At 46.8% G+C, this 23,884-nt stretch overlaps 2 protein-coding genes and 1 long non-coding RNA gene across 4 annotated transcripts; 1 reads left to right on the top strand and 2 right to left on the bottom strand.

Moving 5' to 3' along the window:
- Positions 1 to 1,944: 1,944 nt before the first annotated feature.
- tspan4b (tetraspanin 4b) lies at positions 1,945 to 12,195 on the top strand. Its single transcript, XM_060045920.1, has 8 exons — positions 1,945 to 2,333; positions 4,113 to 4,182; positions 6,268 to 6,459; positions 6,904 to 6,978; positions 7,284 to 7,379; positions 9,752 to 9,865; positions 11,006 to 11,089; positions 11,502 to 12,195. Exons 2-8 carry the CDS (start codon positions 4,114 to 4,116, stop codon positions 11,568 to 11,570), a joined length of 699 nt encoding a protein of 232 aa, XP_059901903.1. The 5' UTR covers positions 1,945 to 2,333; position 4,113; the 3' UTR covers positions 11,571 to 12,195.
- On the bottom strand, positions 6,924 to 10,410 carry LOC132453049 (uncharacterized). The gene is made up of 3 exons (XR_009524566.1): positions 10,183 to 10,410; positions 7,250 to 7,700; positions 6,924 to 7,036 (listed from the first exon to the last, which is right to left on the bottom strand). It is a non-coding gene; the product is annotated as an uncharacterized LOC132453049 (long non-coding RNA).
- A 70-nt stretch (positions 12,196 to 12,265) lies between the features above and the next one.
- Positions 12,266 to 22,476, bottom strand: bcl2l12 (BCL2 like 12). 2 transcript variants are annotated; one of them, XM_060045919.1, is made up of 8 exons: positions 20,580 to 22,476; positions 19,146 to 19,329; positions 18,332 to 18,530; positions 17,547 to 17,769; positions 16,703 to 16,849; positions 16,498 to 16,571; positions 14,029 to 14,304; positions 12,266 to 13,125 (listed from the first exon to the last, which is right to left on the bottom strand). In XM_060045919.1, exons 2-8 carry the CDS (start codon positions 19,322 to 19,324, stop codon positions 13,084 to 13,086), a joined length of 1,140 nt encoding a protein of 379 aa, XP_059901902.1. In that variant the 5' UTR covers positions 19,325 to 19,329; positions 20,580 to 22,476; the 3' UTR covers positions 12,266 to 13,083. The 2 variants fall into 2 exon arrangements, with proteins under 2 accessions (XP_059901902.1, XP_059901901.1); XM_060045918.1 differs by having other exon boundaries at positions 18,329 to 18,530; positions 20,580 to 22,475.
- Between the last annotated feature and the right edge of the window lie 1,408 nt (positions 22,477 to 23,884).

Below are 23,884 nucleotides of genomic sequence, written 5' to 3'. Positions count from 1 at the left end.
AACAACAATCGCCGGTGGGGAGAAGCCATTTTTCCATTGACTGGAAGCCTGCTTTATTTATTGTAGGTTACAAAAAATAAAGAAAATGGCGGCATTGTTGTTGTTATCGATTTTGTATCAGTTCTCACCACACAACGACGTCTCATCTTTGCTGCTTAAATGTCGGTATGTAATGGTATGGAGTTATTGAAACTTACTACGTGTAAAAAAGACTAGAAATTGAATGTTTATTTTTAAGCCTCGAAAGTTGCACTGGGTGCCTTTAAAACAGGAATGCGAAATGCGAAATGCATCCTGGGATATTTAACGGTCCCAAGTCCACACCATGGATATATTGGGCTAGCGGCTAGCCCCACCAGTAAGTAAAATAATCTCGGTCCACTTCAACAGAGAAACACTCTGAGCGTGCGCATTTCAATGTTTCCAGTCCACTACACATTGCATTGGGCTGGTGGGGCTAGAGCCCCTCTTGCATTGGGCTTGTGGGGCTAGAGCCCCTCTTGCATTGGGCTGGTGGGGCTAGAGCCCCTCTTGCCCCTCCAGACGAACTCAGCCGGAAGAAGCAAGCCAGGGTCGACTAAAAATTAAATAGAAGCGCCGAACTTTTTCTTTCCGGTCATTGACCGGTAATAACCGAAAACGGAAACTCTGCTATAAACCGGCCTAACTTTCACCGTCAACACCGAACCCCTTCTTCTTCGCACGGCTGTCAACATCCGAAACATACGCTAGTTAGATTTTTCTCAAACAGCAGTTTCAAGTACGGGTAGCATAGAACTAACGTTAGCCAAGTGGGGGCTCCATGATTGCTAAATCTAATGAGAGAGGTAAAATTGCCATTAATGAAGGAAAGCATAGTATGCCTTGCGACTGTGCTTCGCAGTATGCCTTGCGAAACACCTCGTGATTGGTCGATGAAACGCTACCAGGAACGCCTAAAGGGCGTTCTTGTGTCATGACGGAAACGCCCAAGCCTGCAGCTGGACCCTTCTCACATAAACAGTCTATTCTTAATAATATTGATCTGGTTCTAACCAGCAGGTGGCGTCATTGAGTCGTGTGCTAAAACGTAGTTCTTGCCTTTTTTTTTTTTAGGTTTTGTAGAACAGAAAACGTCATAAATACATATACATTCGTACATTCGTATCTACATTCTTGGTAGATCGAAAAAACAGACGTTAGATTAATATCTAATGGCTGATGGCCGAGCTGCTCACATATGTAAACGTGGTGTTTCACTTTAGATTCCTGTTGCTGGAGGCAGGGATTTGTAAAATCGAAATTAGCGGACTAAAACTCGGCCGGCAAGAGTAAATCTTAAAATAAAGTAGGCCTATAAGAAAAGATCTCAGACCAAGCCAGGTCATATGTGGAAATAGAGGTAGTTAGAATCCCATTCTGAAAGTTTCATCTACTCCCTCGAATGAGTTTTCATCGAAACGAAACAGGAAACAATGCGTTTAAGTTATAACTGTCCCCCTTGCAGTGGTTTGCGACCTGGGCTCCGTGCTGTCCCCTTCACGAAGTTCTGCTGTTATAGTAGGACTGCTAGATCCGAGATTATATTCTGGGTAACCCCCACAATCCCCCCTCCAATCTCCCTGTCTCTCTCACACACACACACACACACACACACACACACACACGCACACGCACACGCACAGGCACACACACACACACACACACACACACACACACACACACACACACACACACACACACACACACACACACACACACACACACACACACACACACACACACACACACAGGCACACATATACAGGCACACACACACGCGCACATGCACACCCGCACGCACACTTCCTCCCTTTCCTGACCAGTCGGATGGTTGATGTGAGTTAAAGGGTTAGGACAAGAATGGTGGTGACGGTGGGGGAGGGGGGGGGGGGGGGGGTGGCACCGACATCTGGAAGGGATTGGGAGGTAGAGCAAGAGGAGAGAGAGAGAGGGAAAGAAAGAGGTTGTTTAGCGAGCTGCAGCGAAAACGCCAGAGGGAGTTGAAAACCAAAGTCTTGTGTAACTGAACTCCCGTCGAGAGTGAGGAGAATAGCCAGGATTACTGCAGTCTGTGCGTGAACCTGAGGAGGAGGAGAAGACTGTAGGGAGAGACGAGACGGATCAAGTATAAGAGACAGAACAGAAAGACGGGGAAGAAGAAAAAGAGTGGGAAACAGAAAATTCCAGTTGTTATCTCACATGCTTGTTTCATACCATCCAAAAGGAAATCTATACTGATTTACACGGAGAAGAAAAAGAAAAGAGATTGGAATAAAGTTTCTTCCCTTAAGCCCTGAAAGAGCAAGCTTCAGGTAAAGTGCATTTTAAGTGTGTTTTGGGTGCACCCGTGCACAAACAGCAAACACAAAAGCCTTATTGTTTAACTCATGAATTATAATTTGAGTACTGTATGAATAATGACGATAACCCATTGTAAAGGATAATTCTTTGAATGCACCAACCTGTTCAAACTATGAAACAGGAAAGCTTTGTAGGATAAGAATAGCATATACTGTAGTCCTACGTTTGTTCATCAAATAACAAAATAAAAATAAAATGCTGTGTAAAGAGTGCAATCTTCAGTGGAAAGTTTAACTGGAAATATGGTGCTGGTGCCAGTAGGGTATCTGGAATCCTGTGGCGTATAATGCTTGGAGCTGCCATTTAAAACACCACAGTGACTCATTCTATATTAGAGGAACAGACAAGCCATCTATTCTGCATCTTGATAGCATTAGGCCTATAAAAACATTCATATACCATCTTTCCACCATCCAGAGATATTAAGCAGCTCAACCTTATTAAGGACTGATTTGTGTTTGTCGAGAATCAAGACACACACATCATCTTGACTCTATATGATCTTTAAAAGGCTGCAGTGCAACAAGGGAGTCAAAACAGATTCTCAACATGGCTCAAAACGAAAAGACCGGTTTGCCAAAGCCAAGTCTTCTGAATTATAGCTCTGCAACTGTTTATAATGACCGTTAACGATCTCATCACATGAGCGAGTCATGTGATGAGATCGTTAACGGTCGTTAGAAACAGTAATTATAAAATCCATCTCATGGCCATGTAGTCCTCCGTCGAACACAAGGGACTGAGTCCCCTCTGCTTGTTGTGGCTGCACTGGTCAGACTGGGGCCGGTGGTGGGAGAGCGGGGAATGACGGCATGAATGAGTCGTACTGGTTTGCAGGGTGAGTCACCAATCCGCTCAGCCATTTGCTATTATTACGACCCCAAACCCTGCCTCCCCTATCCCCGTCCCCATCCCCCGAGCAGGGGAGGGAGCTTCCTTCCTGTCAGGAGACCGACTTCCTGTTTGGCCAGCAAGGTTGGCTGAGTGGGGGTCACTTTAAGGGCCACTTGGTCATCCAAACACTGTAATCCTGGTGCATGCACCTGGTTATGTAGTAGAATGTCCACTGATGACAGGTTCAGACACAGGCGGACCGTACCACAATAAAACAGTACCGTGCAAAGTGTGTGTTTCAACGCAATTAGGACGTAAACAGGCAGAGGGTAAAAGATGTGTCGTGAAGAAATCGATGTAAAGAAGGGTTCCAGTGTTCAGAGTAGAAACATTGCAACGAGCAAGCAATGCTGCAAAAAGACACGCACACACACACCCACACTCATACACACGCACACGCACAGACACACGCACACACACACACCCACACTCATACACACACGCACGCACAGACACACGCGCACACACACACACACACACACACACACACACACACACACACACACACACACACACACACACACACACACACACACACACACACACACACACACACACACACACACAGAGTAAAGCAACAACATAAGTGTACCACAACAAAACATTAAAAAAAACTCTTCTCCAGTCAATTATTTGACCACACTAAAGCAGTCATGCAACGACACACAAACAAAAAGGAAGAGCCTGGAAAACAACAACATTTTTAATAGTTATAATTACTGCACTCTATCCCCTCTCTCTCTCTCTCTCTCTCTCTCTCTCTCTCTCTCTCTCTCTCTCTCTCTCTCTCTCTCTCTCTCTCTCTCTCTCTCTCTCTCTCTCTCTCTCTCTCTCAGAATGTCGGTGTCTCGGACGTGCCTGTGCTGTGTCAAGTATCTGATGTTTGTCTTCAACCTCATCTTTTGGGTTCGTACTCCTTCGACTCTTTACCTAGTCGGGTGTTGCTTTGGCGTTTATCCTATGCATAAAGAATCGAACAGCACTATCTCTGCATCAGCATCCAATGTCTTGTAGAAGCTAGACGCTGGGACAGTGTAGTCAAACAAAGCAGAAATGACTACTTAAACAAAAGAGTTGACGAACAGCTTGCAGTTGCTGCAACTGAAATATTTCCTTTTAAGGAAAACTTTTTTGAGAATGTTCTGACTCAAATCTAGCAAAACATTTTGTTTTATGACTTTTTTACAATAGCATTTGTCCTCCCTTTTTTTTTTTTTTTTAACCCTGTGCATGTTAGTTTTACGACTCAAAACTGTCAACAATATATTTGCATGCTGGTAATGGCTTTTCTATATCTGTACATCTCAGTTATATGAAATCAGCGATTCAAAGGAAATCAAAGTGCAGTCTACTACGATTTGTGAATGTAAAAAAATGACAAACAGCAAGTTTAAAAGCCCTACACCGAAAAGCAGAGTTTCAGTGATTACTGCAAAGAGACTCACAAAGAGGAAGATAAAAAATGTGAATGACTCTTTGTTGATCCAAAGTTGTTTTGAATAGTTTTTTATCATCCTTCATCCATAAGGCTCGATAACAAAGAATTGAATTGCGAGAATCAATAAAATGATCATATAATACTAATATGATACTATATATCTCTTTGTCGCTGACTCAGAGATATTTAAGTACACTGACAGAAACGTTGACGCTGCCAGAAAGCCAACAGGAGCACACACCCATTCCCATTGGCAAAGCTACATGATGGTTGCTGAGGTTTGGCAACAGAAGGCGTTCAATTCAAATATAGAACGATTCGCTTGTATTGTAGTAACATGTTTACTACAGGGCCTGATGCTGATGATATTGTCAAATTCAGTCACATTTTGGGTAATTTTTGTTGACATTCTGTTGATGAATTTCCGATCCTACCAGGTTTCTTGTGATCTATACTTTGGCCAACACGGCTTTGCTTTTGTTCATAGATCTAGAAAACAATAACTGCATTATTTAACGAATAAAATAAAATAAACCATTATTTTCTTTTAATCATTAAATGATGCAGGTATTGTTCAAGGGTTCAGACTGTGCGTCTCCCAACCATCGATATAGTCCAACTAAACCAGTTCAAGGTGTTCACACTAGACTGGAATGAGTCAGCCCCTTAAAGGACGGCGAACGGTCGTGAATCAGAACCATGTCCTTGACTTTACCCTGCAGAAGGCTGCAATGATTCTAGCCTTGTGATTAAAAGCACAAGGCTAGATTACAGGAGAGGACCTGCTCATTGCTCGGAGGAGCATCTGGAAAATATCAATGCTCTTCATATCACTCACACACACGGGGGCTACAAGAAATGCCCCAGAGTGTTCAAACTAGGCCAAAAGTATTTTCATGGATTTGAAATTTGGATTTGAAGCAAAAATATCCTTCCAGTTTAATAACATCCAGTAATATTCCAAGCTTAGACCTTCAGCCTTTCAGTGAGGACTACTGGGTTTTGTGGCTGATCAACTGACGAAACCACCAAAAGACTGATTGTTAGGGAAACATCTGCAAATTTATTTGCAGGCAATATATATCAACAGAAAAACACATTTTAACCGATTTCATTAAATGCTATTGAAATTTTTGTGATTGGCATTGAACATGCATATTTGTGTTTAGTTTAAAGGTGACATATTATAGCACCAGGTATGAGTGACATGAGTGAAAAGCCGTTTTCAAAACGGCTTTTCAAAACAAGCCGTTTTGAAAAGCTGCCTTTTCTGTCATCACAACTGGGCGTGTCCCCCTAGATGTGTGCTGCATAGATCAGTCTATGCAGCACACAGTCTACACCGTAGCAAACGTCACACATCTCTCCGTCACACACCTTGTTAACTTGACAACTTGTGATGTCAGAAGAGGCCGATTTTTTAAACGGCTTGTAACGGCCAATCCCACTCACACCCGGTGGTATAGTACGTCACCTCAAAGCGAAAGCCATTTTAACTCCTGGTTCTCACCCTGACCAACGTTCAAACCCTCTTTCCCCCCTCGGGTGCGCAGCTGGGCGGCTGCGGTCTGTTTGGCGTTGGGGTGTGGCTGTCCTTCACCCAGGCCGAGTTCTCCTCCCTGCCGCTGTCCTTCCCCTCGCTCTCCGCCGCCAACCTGCTGCTGGTGGCGGGCGGCGTCACCATGGTCACGGGCTTCCTGGGCTGCCTCGGCGCGCTGAAGGAGCAACGCTGCCTCCTCATGACGGTGACCCCACGCTACGACTCACTGACCCACCACAGCGCCAACACGTGACGCACGGGGCGGGTGGGGTCGTGGACGAGGTCACGAGATACGCAGAGCACGCCGTCTTATCTAGAGAGGGGAATGTAACAACTGTTTCACCTTTAAACCCAAGACAGTTCATATGCATCGTCTTTAGAGGCTAAAGAAAACAGAAATTGCGCACGCATGTCCGATATTCAGGAACATTATGGGCTACGCTAACCTCTCTGTCTTTGTAGTTATGCGAGTGATGCGCTCTGAGCTTGAATTTCACGTGTGTTCTCACTTGTAATGTACAGCAGCTGTATGTGTTATGGGGAGGATCTCTGTGCTTTTCTGTTGCCATGTTCACTTAATTCCGTCATTTCATTTGCATTAACTGTTTTGCCCCTGTGAAGGATAAAAAATAGCTCTATTGTCTTGCAGTTCTTTGTGATCCTGTTGCTCCTGGTTCTGACAGAGGTGACGCTAGTGCTGGTGATACACATCTTCCACAATACGGTAAGGCCCGGATCCACAGGCTGGGATGAACACATCTGTGTGTTGTTGTGCCGGTCCACTGTTTTAAAAAAAAAAAATAAAAAAAAAAACACTGTAGAAAATGTGCATGATTAAATACCTGTGCAGCAGCATATCACTTAGTATATCTCATCATAGGTTATCTTACTAAAAACATGTGTTTGCTACGCTGGTATAAATGAACACAGCTATATGGCTAATTTAAAAAACGTCCTTATCCATATCTATATCATGAGCCACCCTTCTGGATCACCGTGTGACACGTTGCTGTCTTTCCCTCCCCTCAGCTGGACACCAAAGCGCAGGACGAGTTGAAGGAGGCGATGAAGAGCTACACGAGTGATGAGGGCCTGAAGAAGTCCTGGGACAACGTTCAGAAGATGGTTAGGATGGATACACCCCCCCAAACCCCCCACTGTCTGGCCCCCGTCCCGCTGAGATATTATCCACTCCAGACACACACGAGGCAGGGGTTCAGTAGATAGGCACACCCCTAGGCCTGTGGACGTGTAGGAGGGGACGTATCATCAGGGTGTGGGGGGGGGGGGGGGGTGATTAAACGGCTAAAGGACGGAGGTTTGCCTCATCCCAGACCTTAAACACCAACGCAACACCCCCGGTCTAGTCACCAACAAGTTAGTTTGAAGCTGCTCTTCTGACCGGACCGGACTCACACCGTGTTTCACCAACCGAACAAGGGCGACCTTTTGTCTTTCAAATACCTCTCTCTCTCTCTCTGTGTCTCTCTCGCTCTCTCTCTCTCTCTCCCACTCACCTAGAACCAGGTAAGTCGTGAAAGATTCTCTGTTTTCGTTCCTCTTCTTGTTTCGTTGCTTCTCTTCCAGATTCCTTCTCTCCTCCCAGCCTCAAACTCCTCTTTTTTCTTCTCCTTCTCGCTTCCTAAATAAAAGAATTCACGAGAAGTAAGATATTACAACAAACAACAACAACAACGACGGTGTGAGTGAAGTACGCCCAGAGGAATCCCGCGTGTGTAATGACAGTGTGTGTGTAATGACAGTGTGTGTGTAATGACAGTGTGTGTGTAATGACAGTGTGTGTGTAATGACAGTGTGTGTAATGACAGTGTGTGTGTAATGACAGTGTGTGTGTAATGACAGTGTGTGTGTAATGACAGTGTGTGTGTAATGACAGTGTGTGTGTAATGACAGTGTGTGTAATGACAGTGTGTGTGTGTGTGTGTGTGTAATGACAGTGTGTGTGTGTGTGTGATGACAGTGTGTGTGTAATGACAGTGTGTGTGTAATGACAGTGTGTGTGTAATGACAGTGTGTGTGTAATGACAGTGTGTGTGTAATGACAGTGTGTGTGTAATGACAGTGTGTGTGTGTGTGTGTGTAATGACAGTGTGTGTGTAATGACAGTGTGTGTGTGTGTGTAATGACAGTGTGTGTGTAATGACAGTGTGTGTGTAATGACAGTGTGTGTGTAATGACAGTGTGTGTAATGACAGTGTGTGTGTGTGTGTGTGTAATGACAGTGTGTGTGTGTGTGTGATGACAGTGTGTGTGTAATGACAGTGTGCGTGTGATGACAGTGTGTGTGTAATGACAGTGTGTGTGTGATGACAGTGTGTGTGCAATGACAGTGTGTGTGTAATGACAGTGTGTGTGTGTGTGTGATGACAGTGTGTGTGTATGTGTAATGACAGTGTGTGTAATGACAGTGTGTGTGTGTGTGTGATGACAGTGTGTGTGTGATGACAGTGTGCGTGTGATGACAGTGTGTGTGTGTGTGTGTGATGACAGTGTGTGTAATGACAGTGTGTGTGTGTGTGTGTGATGACAGTGTGTGTGTGTGTGTGTAATGACAGTGTGTGTGTAATGACAGTGTGTGTGTGTGTGTGTGTGATGACAGTGTGTGTGTGATGACAGTGTGCGTGTGATGACAGTGTGTGTGTGTGTGTGATGACAGTGTGTGTAATGACAGTGTGTGTGTGTGTGTGTGTGTGATGACAGTGTGTGTGTGATGACAGTGTGTGTGTGATGACAGTGTGTGTGTAATGACAGTGTGTGTGTAATGACAGTGTGTGTGTGTGTGTGTGTGATGACAGTGTGTGTGTGATGACAGTGTGTGTGTAATGACAGTGTGTGTGTAATGACAGTGTGTGTGTGTGTGTGTAATGACAGTGTGTGTGATGACAGTGTGCGTGTGATGACAGTGTGTGTGTGTGTGTGATGACAGTGTGTGTAATGACAGTGTGCGTGTGATGACAGTGTGTGTGTGTGTGTAATGACAGTGTGTGTAATGACAGTGTGTGTGTGTGTGTGTGTAATGACAGTGTGTGTGTGTGTGTGTGTGTGTAATGACAGTGTGTGTGTGTGTGTGATGACAGTGTGTGTGTGTGTGTGTGATGACAGTGTGTGTGTGTGTGTGATGACAGTGTGTGTGTGATGACAGTGTGTGTGTGTGTGTGATGACAGTGTGTGTGTAATGACAGTGTGCGTGTGATGACAGTGTGTGTGTGTGTGTAATGACAGTGTGTGTAATGACCGTGTGTGTGTGATGACAGTGTGTGTGTGATGACAGTGTGCGTGTGTGTGTGTGATGACAGTGTGCGTGTGATGACAGTGTGTGTGTGTGTGTGTGATGACAGTGTGTGTGTGTGTGTGTGATGACAGTGTGTGTGTGTGTGTGTGATGACAGTGTGCGTGTGATGACAGTGTGTGTGTGTGTGTGTGATGACAGTGTGTGTAATGACAGTGTGCGTGTCTGTCCCTCCCCCTGCCCGCAGTTCAAGTGCTGCGGCGTCACGAACAAGACGGACTGGTACGGGGTGCTGAACCACACGCTGCCCTCGTCCTGCTGCTCAGTGGGGGCGCACCAGTGTGTGGACGGCTGGAGCGAGGTGAGGGGGACCCCGCACCGGGCGGGCCGGGGGGCCGGGGGGCCCGGGGCTGGGGGGTTCTGTTGGGTTGGGGGGTTGTGTTGTTGTGTTGTGGAGTTGTGTTGTGTTGTGTTGGGGAGTAGTCTTGTGTTGTTCTGTTGTGTTGGAGTGTTGTGTTTGGGAGTTGTGTTGGGGAGTAGTCTTGTTCTGTTGTTGTGTTGTGGAGTTGTGTTGTAGTGTTGTGTTGGGGAGTTGTGTTGTGTTGTGGAGTTGTGTTGTAGTGTTGTGTTGGGGAGTTGTGTTGTAGTGTTGTGTTGGGGAGTTGTGTTGGGGCATACCGGTGCATTATAAGAACTGGATCCCGGGGCAGATGTCTGTTGTTGGGGGCAGATGTCTGTTGTTGGGGGCAGATGTCTGTTGTTGGGGGCAGATGTCTGTTGTTGGGGGGTTAGGGTTAGGGTTTGGGGGTCTCCTGGCTGCCGAGGCTAACAGCCGACCCGACTGAAGCCTGAGCAACCCTCCTGGACGACCACCTGGTGAGCGAGCTGGGGGCCGATGACTGGACCTCGTTCAGGAGCGAGGATCCCGGAGGAGCGGGTGTAGGGCTTACAGTGGGGGGCCGAGGTGTACGTTCAGGGGGGCCCAGGGTGAGGTGTTGGGCAACAGACAGTATGAGTAGGGTGGAGGGAGGGGTGGGGTGTTGGGCAACAGACTGTGTGTGTGTGTGTGTGTGTGTGTGTGTGTGTGTGTGTGTGTGTGTGTGTGTGTGTGTGTGTGTGTGTGTGTGTGTGTGTGTGTGTGTGTGTGTGGGAGGCGGGGGGGGGTCATCATGTTGTGAAAGCTGGGCTCCCAGGGATTGCATTCCAGATGTGTGTGTTGTGCGCATGCATGGGTACAGTATAGTCTTCCACACACACGGGAATGCTTGGAATTCGACGCTCACCGCGGCAGCGATGCAATCCCTCACAGCCGGTCGACGTCACGGATGCTTCTGGTCCAACTCCAGCCTCTCTCTGCCTTGTGGTTAACTTGTTGGGCTCTATTCCTGCTGCTCACCATCGAGTTCTTGTAACATGATGATCCACGGCTGGACGCTTGAACCCTCTTCGCTCCTCCTGACGGTGTGGTGTTTATCCTACCCCCCCCCCCCCCCCCCCCCAGGCCTGCTATCAGAAGGCCAGGAACTGGCTGCTGGACAACATCCCCTCGGTCCTGGTGTTTGGGGTGTGCATCGGGATCGTTCAGGTAGTCACTGGTCCCGTCTGGTTCAGCGTGGGGAGGGCGTGGCGGTGGGCCTCGAGTTCAGACGTCTTATTGAAGAGTGACTGTAAGGTCATCCTGGGTAGCATACGATACACGGCAGTCTTTAACACTAGGGAGAGCAGAAATGAAGGAGATGACGGTTAACAGTTTAAGGGGAGACGGGAAAGTAAGAGAGGCATCGACAAAAGAGAAGTACATATAAGGATACATTTAGGACAGATATTTAAAAAATTAAAAAAAAATATTGAGTTTAGTTTTTTTGTTTAGATTGTACTAAAAACCATAATTGATGTTTGAAACTGTGTCTTTTAGCCGACAGAAGTAAACCAGGATGCTACTATTAAGTCTTAGATATCCTGACCTCATTGTGACCGATTGTGTTTTCCTTGCTCAGATTCTGGCTCTAGTCTTCTCGCTGCTGATGTACTGTCAGATCCTGCGCGCTGAGAAGTACCTGGACTGAGTCTGGGGGATGAAGATGAACAGATGAATCATAGACTGTCCTGTGATCACAGCGTAACCACACATACACAAACTGTACATACATAGCTGAAAACCCTCTGATCACATGACAACATGATTCAACTGTGGGACAACTGTGTCTCAAAAGCTCAAACTGATTAAAAGGTTTCAGAAGGATTGATGACCGGGGGGGTCCAACACCACAGGTTTTGGTTGCCGTTGGTAACGGCTGCGTAGCCGTTACCAACGGCAACCAAAACCGGTGTCCGTGAGCTTCGCAAGCGACTCAAGGATGTTGTTCAAAAACGTATGTCTTAAAATGTGCTTAGCGTATGACTCATGTACTGATGTCCCTGTCCACATTGTATAACATTGATTACCACTTAGTATTTCTTGGCAATCGTTAGTCGTAGACCGATGTAGACGTCAGTAACGTCCAAAGAGGTATAGATGACAATTTTACTGTACACAGAACTGAAAAACAAATCACAAAAACCAATGAATGATAGATGGCGTCAATGTGCACATAATTTAAATTGACATTTCAACAATGTTTTTGGATCTGTAATCTATTGAATGTATTTTTGTCGAGTTACTCAAATAAATATGGTATTGTTCAAAGTGTATTTATTAAGTGCTTATTTTTATTAATATCAAATTGCAGTAAGCCTAGCACAAATACCACAAATGCACAAATAACTTTTTGTAAAAAATGTTTTATTAGAAAATGTTTAAAAAAAAAACTAAATCGTACAAAACATGCAAAACATTCTTAAATCAATAAATAGAGCATTGAGTCGAGACATTGTCTGTGCTTACTATAAATTAAAATGTGCATAGTTCACGGAGCTCAGAATGTCCGGCCTGGCGACTGCTAGCCGCGAGTGTGTTGACAATGGCTTAAAAACATTCTTTTGTGCCATTAGTGTTGGCATTATAAAATATTTATTTAAAAGTAAAAAGAAAAGGTTGTGCCTGCAAGATGTGCACGCAGTTCATTATTTTCCACGTCACTAATTTAAAAAGGCTTGTTAAGACACGGTATTCTCAACCGTTTCAGGGGGGGTTTGACTGAGGGCCCAGAACAACCAGACTGCATCGTGTGTTCCTGGATGAGATCACATCCTCGCACTGATTGGTCCTACAATGGTAAACAGTACCACCCCTCATTAAGAAACGTTCTTTGTTCAGTTCTTGTAAAGACGTGTCATATAAAAAGCAACGACCTCCTAGAGGCTACTGACCTGGGCTCAATCCAAACCCCAAAATTAGGACTTTCTGGATGTTCCAAACTGATTCATGATACATTCATTCATGTATTCACGTTTTTTATGCTTTCAAAACCATTGCAATGTCGTCTTCAACGAGGAAGCCTTCGTTCTTCAATGCCCCGCACCTAAAGATGGCTGCTCTCGGGGCCGTCTTCTCTCCCAGCAGGTGGGAGATAAACGGTTTGGCTTTTCAGGAAGTGGTCGTACCCCTGTTGGCCACTAGGGAAGGTTTCCTCTGACCTCTCAGTCAAACTCAGAAGCCTCCTCTAAATGGACAATGTTCTCCTGAGAAATGGAAAAAAGGCTAATGTCAGAGTCACTGTTACGGTACCAGAACAACCCGCAGGCTGGCATCAGTGCACAGTTAGTGAAGAAAGTATGGAGCAAAACTATTTAAAAATAATTAGCGATAAAGATCATTTACAGAAATGACTTTCAGCTGGACCCCTTTTTGTAATTCAACGTGCATGTGCAGACCCCGAAAAAGTAGCTGTTTGGTGTGATTATCGAGCCTTATCGACTGTTTCAACAAATCATGTTGCTGAAGCCGGGATCTAGGAGCGTCATTGGCTGTCAACAGCAAACATTCAACTAGTACTAGTAAACATAAAAAGAATTGGTCCATAACGTTTGCTGAATGTTCTCTGTAGGCTGGCCAATGTAGAAACACAGTTATTCCAATCTGCTTCCGAAAGCTCATCGACAGTTTTTTGTTTCTGGGGCAAAAAGTTCCGCTGTAACATACTAGGAATGTTGGAGCCTCGGTCATTACGGCCAGTAACCCCATTTGGAATTGCCTTTTTTTTACTCTGCACATGCTCATTGCATTACCCGTCCAGCTGTCTCGCCAAGTAACAAAGAAACGAACGGCCCCTTTAAGTAGCCCTAAAGCTGACATCTCATACCACCAGGCGTGGGTGTCATTAGCCGGTGCAAACCGGCCTCTTCTGACATCACAAGTGGGCGTGTCCTCCTAGATGTGTGCTGGATAGATCAGTCTACCAGCCTACCCAGTGGACCGCGGCAAACGCTGCTCATCTATCCAGCACACATCTAGGAAGACGAGCCCGCTAGATGGTGTCAGAAGAGGCGTGTGACGGCTAGCCCCACCCCCACCGGGTGGCGTGGCGTGTCCCCTTTAACCCCGCTTGAGGAGCACCCAGCCCGGCCCCGTCTCTCCCCGCTCACCCATCCGCCGTGGCTCCTCAGCCAGGGAGCGAAGGTCTCCATGTAGCGCTCGGCGTAGCCCTGCATGCGCTGGGCGCCGGTGGCCGTGACCACGCGGCGCGACACCTCCATGGTGACCGCCACGCGGCGCAGGGTGGGGCTGGCGCCGGGGGGCGGCGCCGGCCGCGGCGGGACGGCGGGCTGCGCCTCGATGTTGCTGAAGGCGTCCAGGAGCTTGGCGAAGGAGGGGTACGAGAGGCGCGTCAGCTTGGAGCGAAGGAAGGGGTCCGACTCGATCTGGGAGAGGGGAGGGGGAGGGGGAGGGAGGTGAGGGGGGGGTCTGGATACTCTTCTAGAATTCCTGGAAGTGATGGTTGATATTTAAACGAGTTTGAAACACACGCGTTCCACTTCAGGAATGCAAGTACACAAAAACCAGCGACAGCTCCACACACCGCCGCGCCCCTGAACCTAAGGAACTGCTCTCCAGATGTCACCGCTTGTCTTTTAGTTCCTCTACCTCCTATTCGGTCTTTTGCTTCTGGGACTTCTTCAAGGCTTCCTTTGTCTACCTGCTCCTCTTCTAGACGGACAGGGCTCCGTGGTACAGAGAAGGCCGTTCCTCCCAGCAGCTCTTCCCTAGCGGGGACCAGGAACTGGCTTGTCTTTGTTTTGACTTTCCTTCTCCGTCTGAAACGTTTCTTCTCTTGAACTCTTGGAAGATTTTGGGCGACAAAACCTAATAGCAACGTTTTTTATGTATTCTCCCGTGGTCCAACTTAAGAGTCGTTTTTAACGGTCTGCAACACATCATCAGGGGTAAACCTCTCCAAGTCTTTTGAATGGTGGGGTAGCATGGGGTTGTCCATTTGATACGGTTGGACTGTTGACTGGTTTAAAGTGAGGTCAGTGTGTGCTCTGCGCCTCAACTCGAATGCTTGCCGCCAGCCTTGAAGGTACTGCTCCTGGCATTTAACCCACAACTCCGTATGCTAAGAACTTCCTCACCCTCCCTTCATCTCTTTGGACGTTTTTTTCCACCAACTTCCAGATTCCATCCGAGCGATCGCCTGAAAGCTACAAAAATGCCATGAAGGCCGAGTACACAATCACCGTATCCACGTAAATATGAATACAGGTCGTCACCACATGCATGTCCAGGAAACGGTCGGTCCAAAAACCTTGTGTTAATATCCACCTCGTGGATGATATCCGACTGCTCGGACTTCAGGGTTCCTTCAAGGGAGGCAACATGGACCATTTAAACGCAGAAGCTAAACGACACACCGAGAATGTGTTTGACAACGATCAAAGAAGGCTTTCATAGCTTCCCCTAACGAGGTCCACAGAGATGGTCACCGCTGGGTGTTTGAGGTGCAGCTGGTGGGGGTACATGGCCTAACGTCGGGGTCAGCGGGCACGTGGCACAACCAGGTTACCACCCAAGGTGCCCTGGACGCCTGCAACAGGCGTTCACTCTTCCACCCTCCTAGGGAATCTGCACACCCTCCATACCAAGAAGCTATTGTTGGCATGACGTCGATTTAAATAAGAAACTTCCCATTGTGGGAAGAGCAAATAAAGAAATCTCCAATGTTTTATACTCTCCAGACCTGTAAATGATTCATACGCTGACCCATAAAACCCTGGTCTTAGAGTACAGAGCCCTGCTGGAAGGAAGCAGAGGTGTTGCGTGCCGTTATTTGAGTGTGGATGGAGGATTATATACCAACTCATCCCACAAGGGGGCACTGTAGACCCATGTTTGATAATAACAGGCGTGAACACAATGCATGCACATGCCCTACGTAGGGCATGTCTGTGTCATGGTAGTGGAGGGCAATAGGGGGGGAATGATGTCTGTGTCATGGTAGTGGAGGGCAATAGGGGGGAAATGATGTCTGTGTCATGGTAGTGGAGGGCAATAGGGGGGGAAATGAACACGGATGCCATCCATTGGTAGGGTTCAGAAGCTGATGAGCAACACATTGGATTTCCCATCGATTGTTTTCAGAAAACTTGTTTAATTTAGAAGTTTATTGTCATGTTGGGGACAATTTTCAGAAGGATAAGCTATGAGTTACCGCCAGAAACATGCGATAACATGTATTTTTGGCCAATTAGGCCTAAAAAAAAATAAAGTTTGGTTCCTGTTGGTTGTCTGTTGAGGTCATGGGTAGGTAGGGAATTTATTAAATTTTTTCCAGCGGGAGCGAATGATAGGTAGGTTGTTTTCAATTAAAAACAAGGAAAATCGCTCATCCTTGTATAGAATGAAGAGGAGCTGTACAAAAACGTAATTATAGTTTGCAACAAAAAACAAAAAAACGTTTTTTTGTTTTTTTTAAAGCTCATAAAATAATATGGGTAGCACATAAATTGACAGAGTCGGTCGGAAACCGGAACCAAACAATTTTTTTTTTTAGGCCTTACAACATGTGGAAGAAAGTGGAGTCGAGGCTCTGTATTCACGCAAATATAAATATATACCTTTGAGGTGATGGCATCTGCTTCCATGGAGAGAACAGTGATGAGCTGATTCACCACCTCGTCCTTAGTTAAAACTGGAAAAAGAACAAATTAAATTGTTATGCTATGTGTAGGGTATATATGGGTGCCTAGTAGTGTGTGTGTGTGTGTGTGTGTGTGTGTGTGTGTGTGTGTGTGTGTGTGTGAATGAGGTCTCTGCAGCCACCAGGTTCAGTGGGTTGGGCAGTGGATGAGATGGTCACGAGGGCGGCTGGAGCTTCGACCGGACTAGCTATCCTCTTAGTGGTGTTGGACCGCTTGGCAATCCTTTCCAGTCTCTCTGCTACGTCCTCGTAGAACTCAGGAGGGTGGTCTGCGCGCACGCACGCACACACACACACACACACACACACACACACACACACACACACACACACACACACACACACACACACACACACACACACACACACACACACACACACACACACACACACACACACACACACACACCATAAAAGTCACACAAAAATGCATTTCATAAAGAACATTCTTAACATGATGTGGATGGAAAATAACAATGAATAGTTTGCAACAACTTGCCCCCCACAAACTCATGGCTATATCGTGCGTTAAACTGGCTACTAGTAGTACTTGGGCCTAAAAAAAAAAAAAGTTTGGTTCCTGTTGGTTGTCAGTTGAGGTCATGGGTAGGTAGGGAATTTATTTTATTTTTTTATTTTATTTTTTCCAGCGGCAGCGAATGATAGGTAGGTTGTTTTCATTTAAAAACGAGAAAATTCGCTCATCCTTGTACAGAATGAAGAGGTGCTGTACCAAAACGTGATTATAGTTTGCATAAAAAAATAAAAAAAAAGTTTTTTTTTTGTTTGTTTTTTAAACCTCATAAAGTAATTTGGGTCGCACATAAATTGACAGGGTCGGTCGGAAACCGGAACCAAACAAAATTTTTTTTTAGGCCTTGCTGTGTCCTGACATCACTTGGTGCTCATTTGTCTTTACAAGGGGAGATGTCGAGTGGGGGGGGGGGGGGGGGGGGGCTAACTTACTGGGGGAGTCGATGAGGTCCGGGGCCTTCAGCCCGATGTTGAGGGCCAGCTTGGTGGGCCGCGGGGGCCGGGGCTCCGTCTTCTCCGGAGAGTCCTTGGGGTTCTTGCGGCGGAACAGATCAGAGAACTGCTTCTTCAGCTTCTTGGTCTTCTTGGTCTTCTTGTGCAGCCGGGGCTCCCCGTTGTCCTCCTCCGACGTGGAGGACGGGGAGAAGGGCTCGTCCTGTTTGGGGGGTCATTTCTCTTTGTTATCTATCGTCATCATTTGGCCACGACAGAACCACCACACAGTAGAGCTTCATCTGCCACGAGCCTTTACCTCAGCACTGTGAACGCTCAATTCAAATAAAACAAGGGAGACTTTTTATAAAAAAAATAATGATAATAACTAGTGGTGGCCATAGATATTTTTTTTTAATCTAGATTAATTTTGGAATTAATCTAGAATAATTTGGGAATTAAACTAGATTAAAATGGGAATTAATCTAGATTAATTTGGGAATTAATCTAGATTAAAATGGCAAACGGCAAAAAATCCTTTCGTTTACCTTGACAACTGTCAATTATACTGGGCAACGGTGAGTTATCAAATATAATAACGCAGCCGTTAACGCCGATAACGGCCCACCCCTAATAATAACTCATTTATAATGTCTCAAAGACACTCAAAAAAACAACAACTACTATATTCCCTCACGATATCAATATCCTGATATAGCCGTATGCCCGTGAACACGTTGCCTCCTAGCCTCGCTGCAGTGCAGACCCACGACGGAATGGACTACCTCTCGGAGGCGGTTCACGGCGAGGCCGGGGGCAGCCTTGGGCCGCGCGTCCTTCTCCAGGGAGCCGTTGGGGTCCTTGTTCCCGGGGGCGGGGTCTTTGGGGGGCCGCCGCATGGTGCGCCGGATGAGGCTCTTCAAGCCTTTCTTCCTCTCATCGCCGGAGCTGGCCTCATCGTCCGTCCGTCGGTTAAATTGAGAGCTGTAAAGAGAGAGAGCAAAAAAAAAAAGAGAAGAAGAGAGCAGGAATTTGAACCCAAACATCATCCAATTCGACCACCTGTGATTGACAGGCAACATGGACTCCCTGCACCAATAAGGCGAGCGTTGCCTCGACGGGTCGGCAGTAAGCCGAGGGGACGTCTGCATTCTGAATCAGCTCATTGTTGATTGGTCAGCTCATACAGCTGCAGAAGTAGTTCTCAAAGAGCATTTCACTTACCGATAGCTGATGAGTAGCTATATATGGATGCAATAGCAATGCCACTTACAACAAATTACACTCTATACCGCAGAATTGTTAAATATTTGCTCCTAATTGGTCTATAACATTCTAAGAGGGTCTATAACATTATTGTTAAATAACTTTAAACAGTTTTGAATCAATGTGCCACAAATCAAACATCAACAGTCCTCCAGTAGAACATAGACCAGAACTTTCCTCTGTAACACAAAAACAAGAAGTAGAAGTACATTGCCATCATAGCTGATTGATTTAATGAGAACACCTTGAAAGGTTGTCCCGTCGCGGGTCGTCCCTCACGTGACAGCTCTCCCACCTCCCCAACAGGGCCTTCCCTCCCGGCCGGGGACGTACCTGTATTGGCTGTTGTCCTTGTAGGCGCCCCCCACCCGGCCCGGCCGCTCGGCCAGGGGCAGGTCCAGGGACTTGCGCAGGAAGGCCTTGAGCACCAGGCGCGTCTCCCCCTTGATCTCCAGCAGGGAGATGGAGGAGACGGACGACGTGGACGCAGGGCGCCCGCTGTCCTCCGACATCACGGCTGTTCAGAGCAGGACGCACGGAGAGACGCTTTTAAGGAACCTTTGACTGCATCAAACCCTAACCCTGGGCCTTTAAGGATGAGTAAAGTACTGTTCTACACTCTTTGGTTTCTGGTACACCTTATTAATTAGTTGAGTAAGAATTGTGTATTGAATGTGATGTGTAAACTAGAAAATATATTTATATCAAAAATGTCATTAGGTTTTACTTTTGGCTAGGGTTAGAGGCACAAAAACGTTCTCCAATTTGCAACCACAACAGGGTTGAAGAGAGGGTATTTTGGTATGTTGCTTGGTCACTCACAACATCATTAGAAAGGCCTACGCTGTCGTCACATGGCAATGTAGCTACCGCTGCCAACTAGCCATCACGACTAGGAATCTATTTAAATCACTGGTGGCTGAAGGGGTGATGGTGCCATGCCAAAGGGCTCGGAAACGCAAACACTCACAAACACTCGGTCTTACTGGTTAGGCGACATTCCACTCATATAGGTGTACATCTACAGCCTTTCACAATGCCAGGCAGCAACATAAACCCACCTGAGGCAGCATCATAACATGAAACATGTCCCTCTCATATGATGCTCCAAGCGACTAACACACACCTGGCATAAGCGTGCATATAAATATATATAAATATAAATATATATATATATATATATATATATATATATATGAATATTGATTTAAAAAGTTACAATCACACTTCATCAAAGTATGCCTATGACAGCCCGGAGGCCTATGTGCAACGAGAGTTTAAACTTTGTGACGAGGCATGGATAATGATAATGGATGATAATCATGGATCATCAATAATAAGCTATTTCAACTATGTTCTTTTATTATATGTATTAAACGTAATAGAGCGACACATCAGTTTCTAAGTACAAAGTGAAACTATAAAAAGTTGTATATACTGCACGAAAAACAAACCGTTTGCGTTAAAATGGACTAGTAGGAGGAAAAAAAACCTAAAATTATGTACTTTTCTTTCTTTGTTTATCTTTATATTTTAAGTCTTTTTACTTTTATTAATATGCCCTATATTGCACGAGTCCCTGTAATATAGTGCACCTGTTTTATGTCACTGTGGTAGAATGTGCTACGATGTTTTGGACTGCCCAGTGACGTCATTCACGAGCACGACTATCCCAAGTCCGCGTTTTAAAAACCGGCGGATTTTTCACCGAATTCGCGTTCACCTGTTTGTTGACGTAAAGTGACAGCTCTAGAATGTTTATCTCACCTTTGTTCGCGTGCCCCTCTCGTTCGGAGGGTATCTGCTGTCGCTCCTCCAACCAATAGACTGAATCACTGCCCCCGCCAAGTTTAGCAAAACTTAACTCAAGTGTGTTTTTGTTTCGCCCTAATTAAAAGCATTTAAAACGCAGAAGTCCACACGATACATATCTAACTTCGTTTCCGGGTGTTCTCCACAAATCGCCAAAGAACAACAACAGAGTCTCTTGTGGTCCAAGTTAAGCGGCGGATGCTAGTCCCACTAGCTAGCTGTAGCACACTGGTCTGACTGCTGCTGCCGGTGACCCATGCGAGGCTGTGTGCGTGAGTCAGTCTGTGAGAGCGGTCTGGCTACTCCCCAAGACCCGTCCCCCCTCGCTGCCACCAAGTACAACCCTCCACATGAATTATTCGGGCTTCCAAGAACAGCGATCGGTTTCTTTACCACTTTACCGATTAAGTAAGAATAAGTGGAAGTTTACATTACACAATAATTGTCTTCCTTCAAAAATTCCTAATAATGTAATGTACGCCTGACGTCATGTCACGATAGACATACAACTGTACAGTACAATCATAGTTCCTGTAACTGATCCAAGGATGTCCCTGTATTGGTAAACTTTCATGGTCTCTTTCAGTCCCGCAGCGAAAGTAATCAAATTGTATTAAATTAGACAATGGAATGGAACAATTGTATTTAAGGTGAAACTTAGTGTTACCGGGCATCAATAGCAAACATATATTTTGAGCATCCCCGAAATACTAATTCTTGCCCTGATTAGTTTTATGTTCCTCCTTTTTATGTGTAAAATATTGTTCTATTTTACCCCGCCTAACATATATACACATTATAGTTGCAACAATATAAATAGGACAAGCTGTATTCAATAGGATCTTCAATGTGATGAACCCAGATTACTGTTTTACATGGTCATTTTAATTATTTTGTATTTTCAATAGTTTTTTGTCCTACATGTTTCCCATTATAACAAAGACCTGCATGGGATTTATCGCTTAAAGCTAGTCCACCTGTGAACAATGTGAATTAGCATTTACAACTTTAATTGGTTCTTTGGGTCATTGTCATAAGCGTTGAGCGTGACAGGTTTATAAAATAATACATCTCAACATTTAGTAAAACATACAAGAAAGGGAGGATGACTTTCTGGAATATAATTAAACAGATTATTGTATTTGACAGTAGATTCAAACTACCCAGAGAGATTCTGAGGTTGCGAGGTCACATTCAACCTTGACTCAAGGGGCGATCTCTAAATGCTACACACATAACACACACATAAAACACATAAGACTTAGCGGTGACTATCAGAAAACAGATTTAAATATAATGAATAGAAACACGTTTGGAGCAAATGGCAGCTGTAAAAAAACTAAATGATTTTCATACATTATTGTACTCTACAATTGTAATCAGTGTACAGAACTCAGCGTTTCTGTATCGACTGTACTCAGAGGCAATGCAAAAATGCAACACAACAAGCTGTACAACATTCGTGCATTTTACACAATACAGGGACAATAACACAATCACAACGATACACTGAACCGGCCGCAGTTGTGTCCGTCGTGGCACGGATGATGCTTGACCCACACAGGCACTCACACACACACACACACGCGCACACACACACACACACACACACACACACACACACACACACACGCGCGCACACACACACGCACGCACGCACGCACGCACGCACGCTCACACACAGACACACACACACACACACACACACACACACACACACACACACACACACACACACACACACACACACACACAGACACAGAGCCACAAGCACTCACTTCTCTAGCCTGGCACTGATGATGCTCGACCCACACAGACACACACACACCGCAGACACAGACACACACACACGCAGACACAGAGAAACAAGCACACCCTTCTCTCGCCCGGCCCCCATGTGCTGCTGAGCCCTCCGCTCGGCGCCCCCCAAAGCCTGCCCAGCGTCGGCCGACACCACGACACTGGTACAAGGATTGGGAGAGGCCGGGCCGGAGCCGGGAGAGGCCGGGCCGGAGCCCGGAGAGGCCCGGGCCGGAGCCGGGAGAGGGCCGGGCCGGAGCCGGGAGAGGCCCGGGCCGGAGCCGGGAGAGGCCGGGCCGGGCCGGAGCCGGGAGAGGCCCGGACCGGAGCCGGGAGAGGCCGGGCCGGAGCCGGGGAGAGGGCCGGGCCGGAGCCGGGAGAGGCCCGGACCGGAGCCGGGGAGAGGCCCGGACCGGAGCCGGGAGAGGGGCCGGGCCGGAGCCGGGGAGAGGCCCGGGCCGGAGCCGGGAGAGGCCCGGACCGGAGCCGGGAGAGGCCCTTCCTCTGGGAGAAGGGAGCGCTGTGCAACCGGATGCAACGGCCGGGTAAGGTTGTCAGACACGCGGCCGCATTGCAACGCTAATGTTAGTATGAAATGCAATGCAGTGACATTGTGAGTACAACGCAATAACAACAAACTTCCTGATCTTCATAATTCCGTATAGGGTCCAAAACACATGTTTCCTGTATCTACTTTGACAGAGGAAACAATCCTGCAAATGATACGAGCACAATCCATGCATATGAATAAAGCCCAAATGACCTATACGCGCACACACTCACACACAAACAAACGCAGGTACACACAGGAGTCGTTAAGCAGCGATAGAGTATCGCTGGAGTATAACTCCGTCACAAGACCGCAGGAAAAGTCAAGCATTTCTTTGGCTATTTTTAACATGCCTTCATGTGTCCCGCGCCTCTCGGCCTCGTCCGGGGGTCCGACCACGGCTCACTTCCTGTCCCCGTCGGAGTGGAGATGTGTCTGTGCGGCGGCGGCGTCCCTTCGGTTGGCCCTTCCTCCTCACCGAGCTCGCCCCTCGCCCTCTTCCTCCCTGGCCGCGCTGCTGCCGTGTTTTGCCGCCTCTCGTGCCCTTCTCCCTTCCCTCCATGTCGGCGGGGCCTCTATCTATCCTTCTGGGCCCCCCCCCCCCCCACACACCACACCCCCCGCCCCCCCCGACATAGACCCTCCTACCCCCCCCACCCCCCCCACCCCCCCTTCTGATGGCCAAATCTCTGTTCCTCAGAGCCGGAGCCAATGGGGAGTAAGGGAGCGGGCGCGGCACTTCCTCTGTGACAGGAAGCTAACAACAAATACTGAAGAGAGAGAGAGAGAGAGAGAGAGAGAGAGAGAGAGAGAGAGAGAGGGGAGAGAGAGAGAGAGAGAGAGAGAGAGAGAGAGAGAGAGAGAGAGAGAGAGAGGGAGGAGAGAGGGAGAGAGAGAGGGAGAGAGAGAG

This window comes from Gadus macrocephalus, chromosome 2, assembly GCF_031168955.1.
Source record: "Gadus macrocephalus chromosome 2, ASM3116895v1".
NCBI lineage: Eukaryota > Metazoa > Chordata > Actinopteri > Gadiformes > Gadidae > Gadus > Gadus macrocephalus.
The sequence above is the reverse complement of the archived record's forward strand: the minus strand, read 5'-3'. Positions and strand labels throughout refer to the sequence as shown.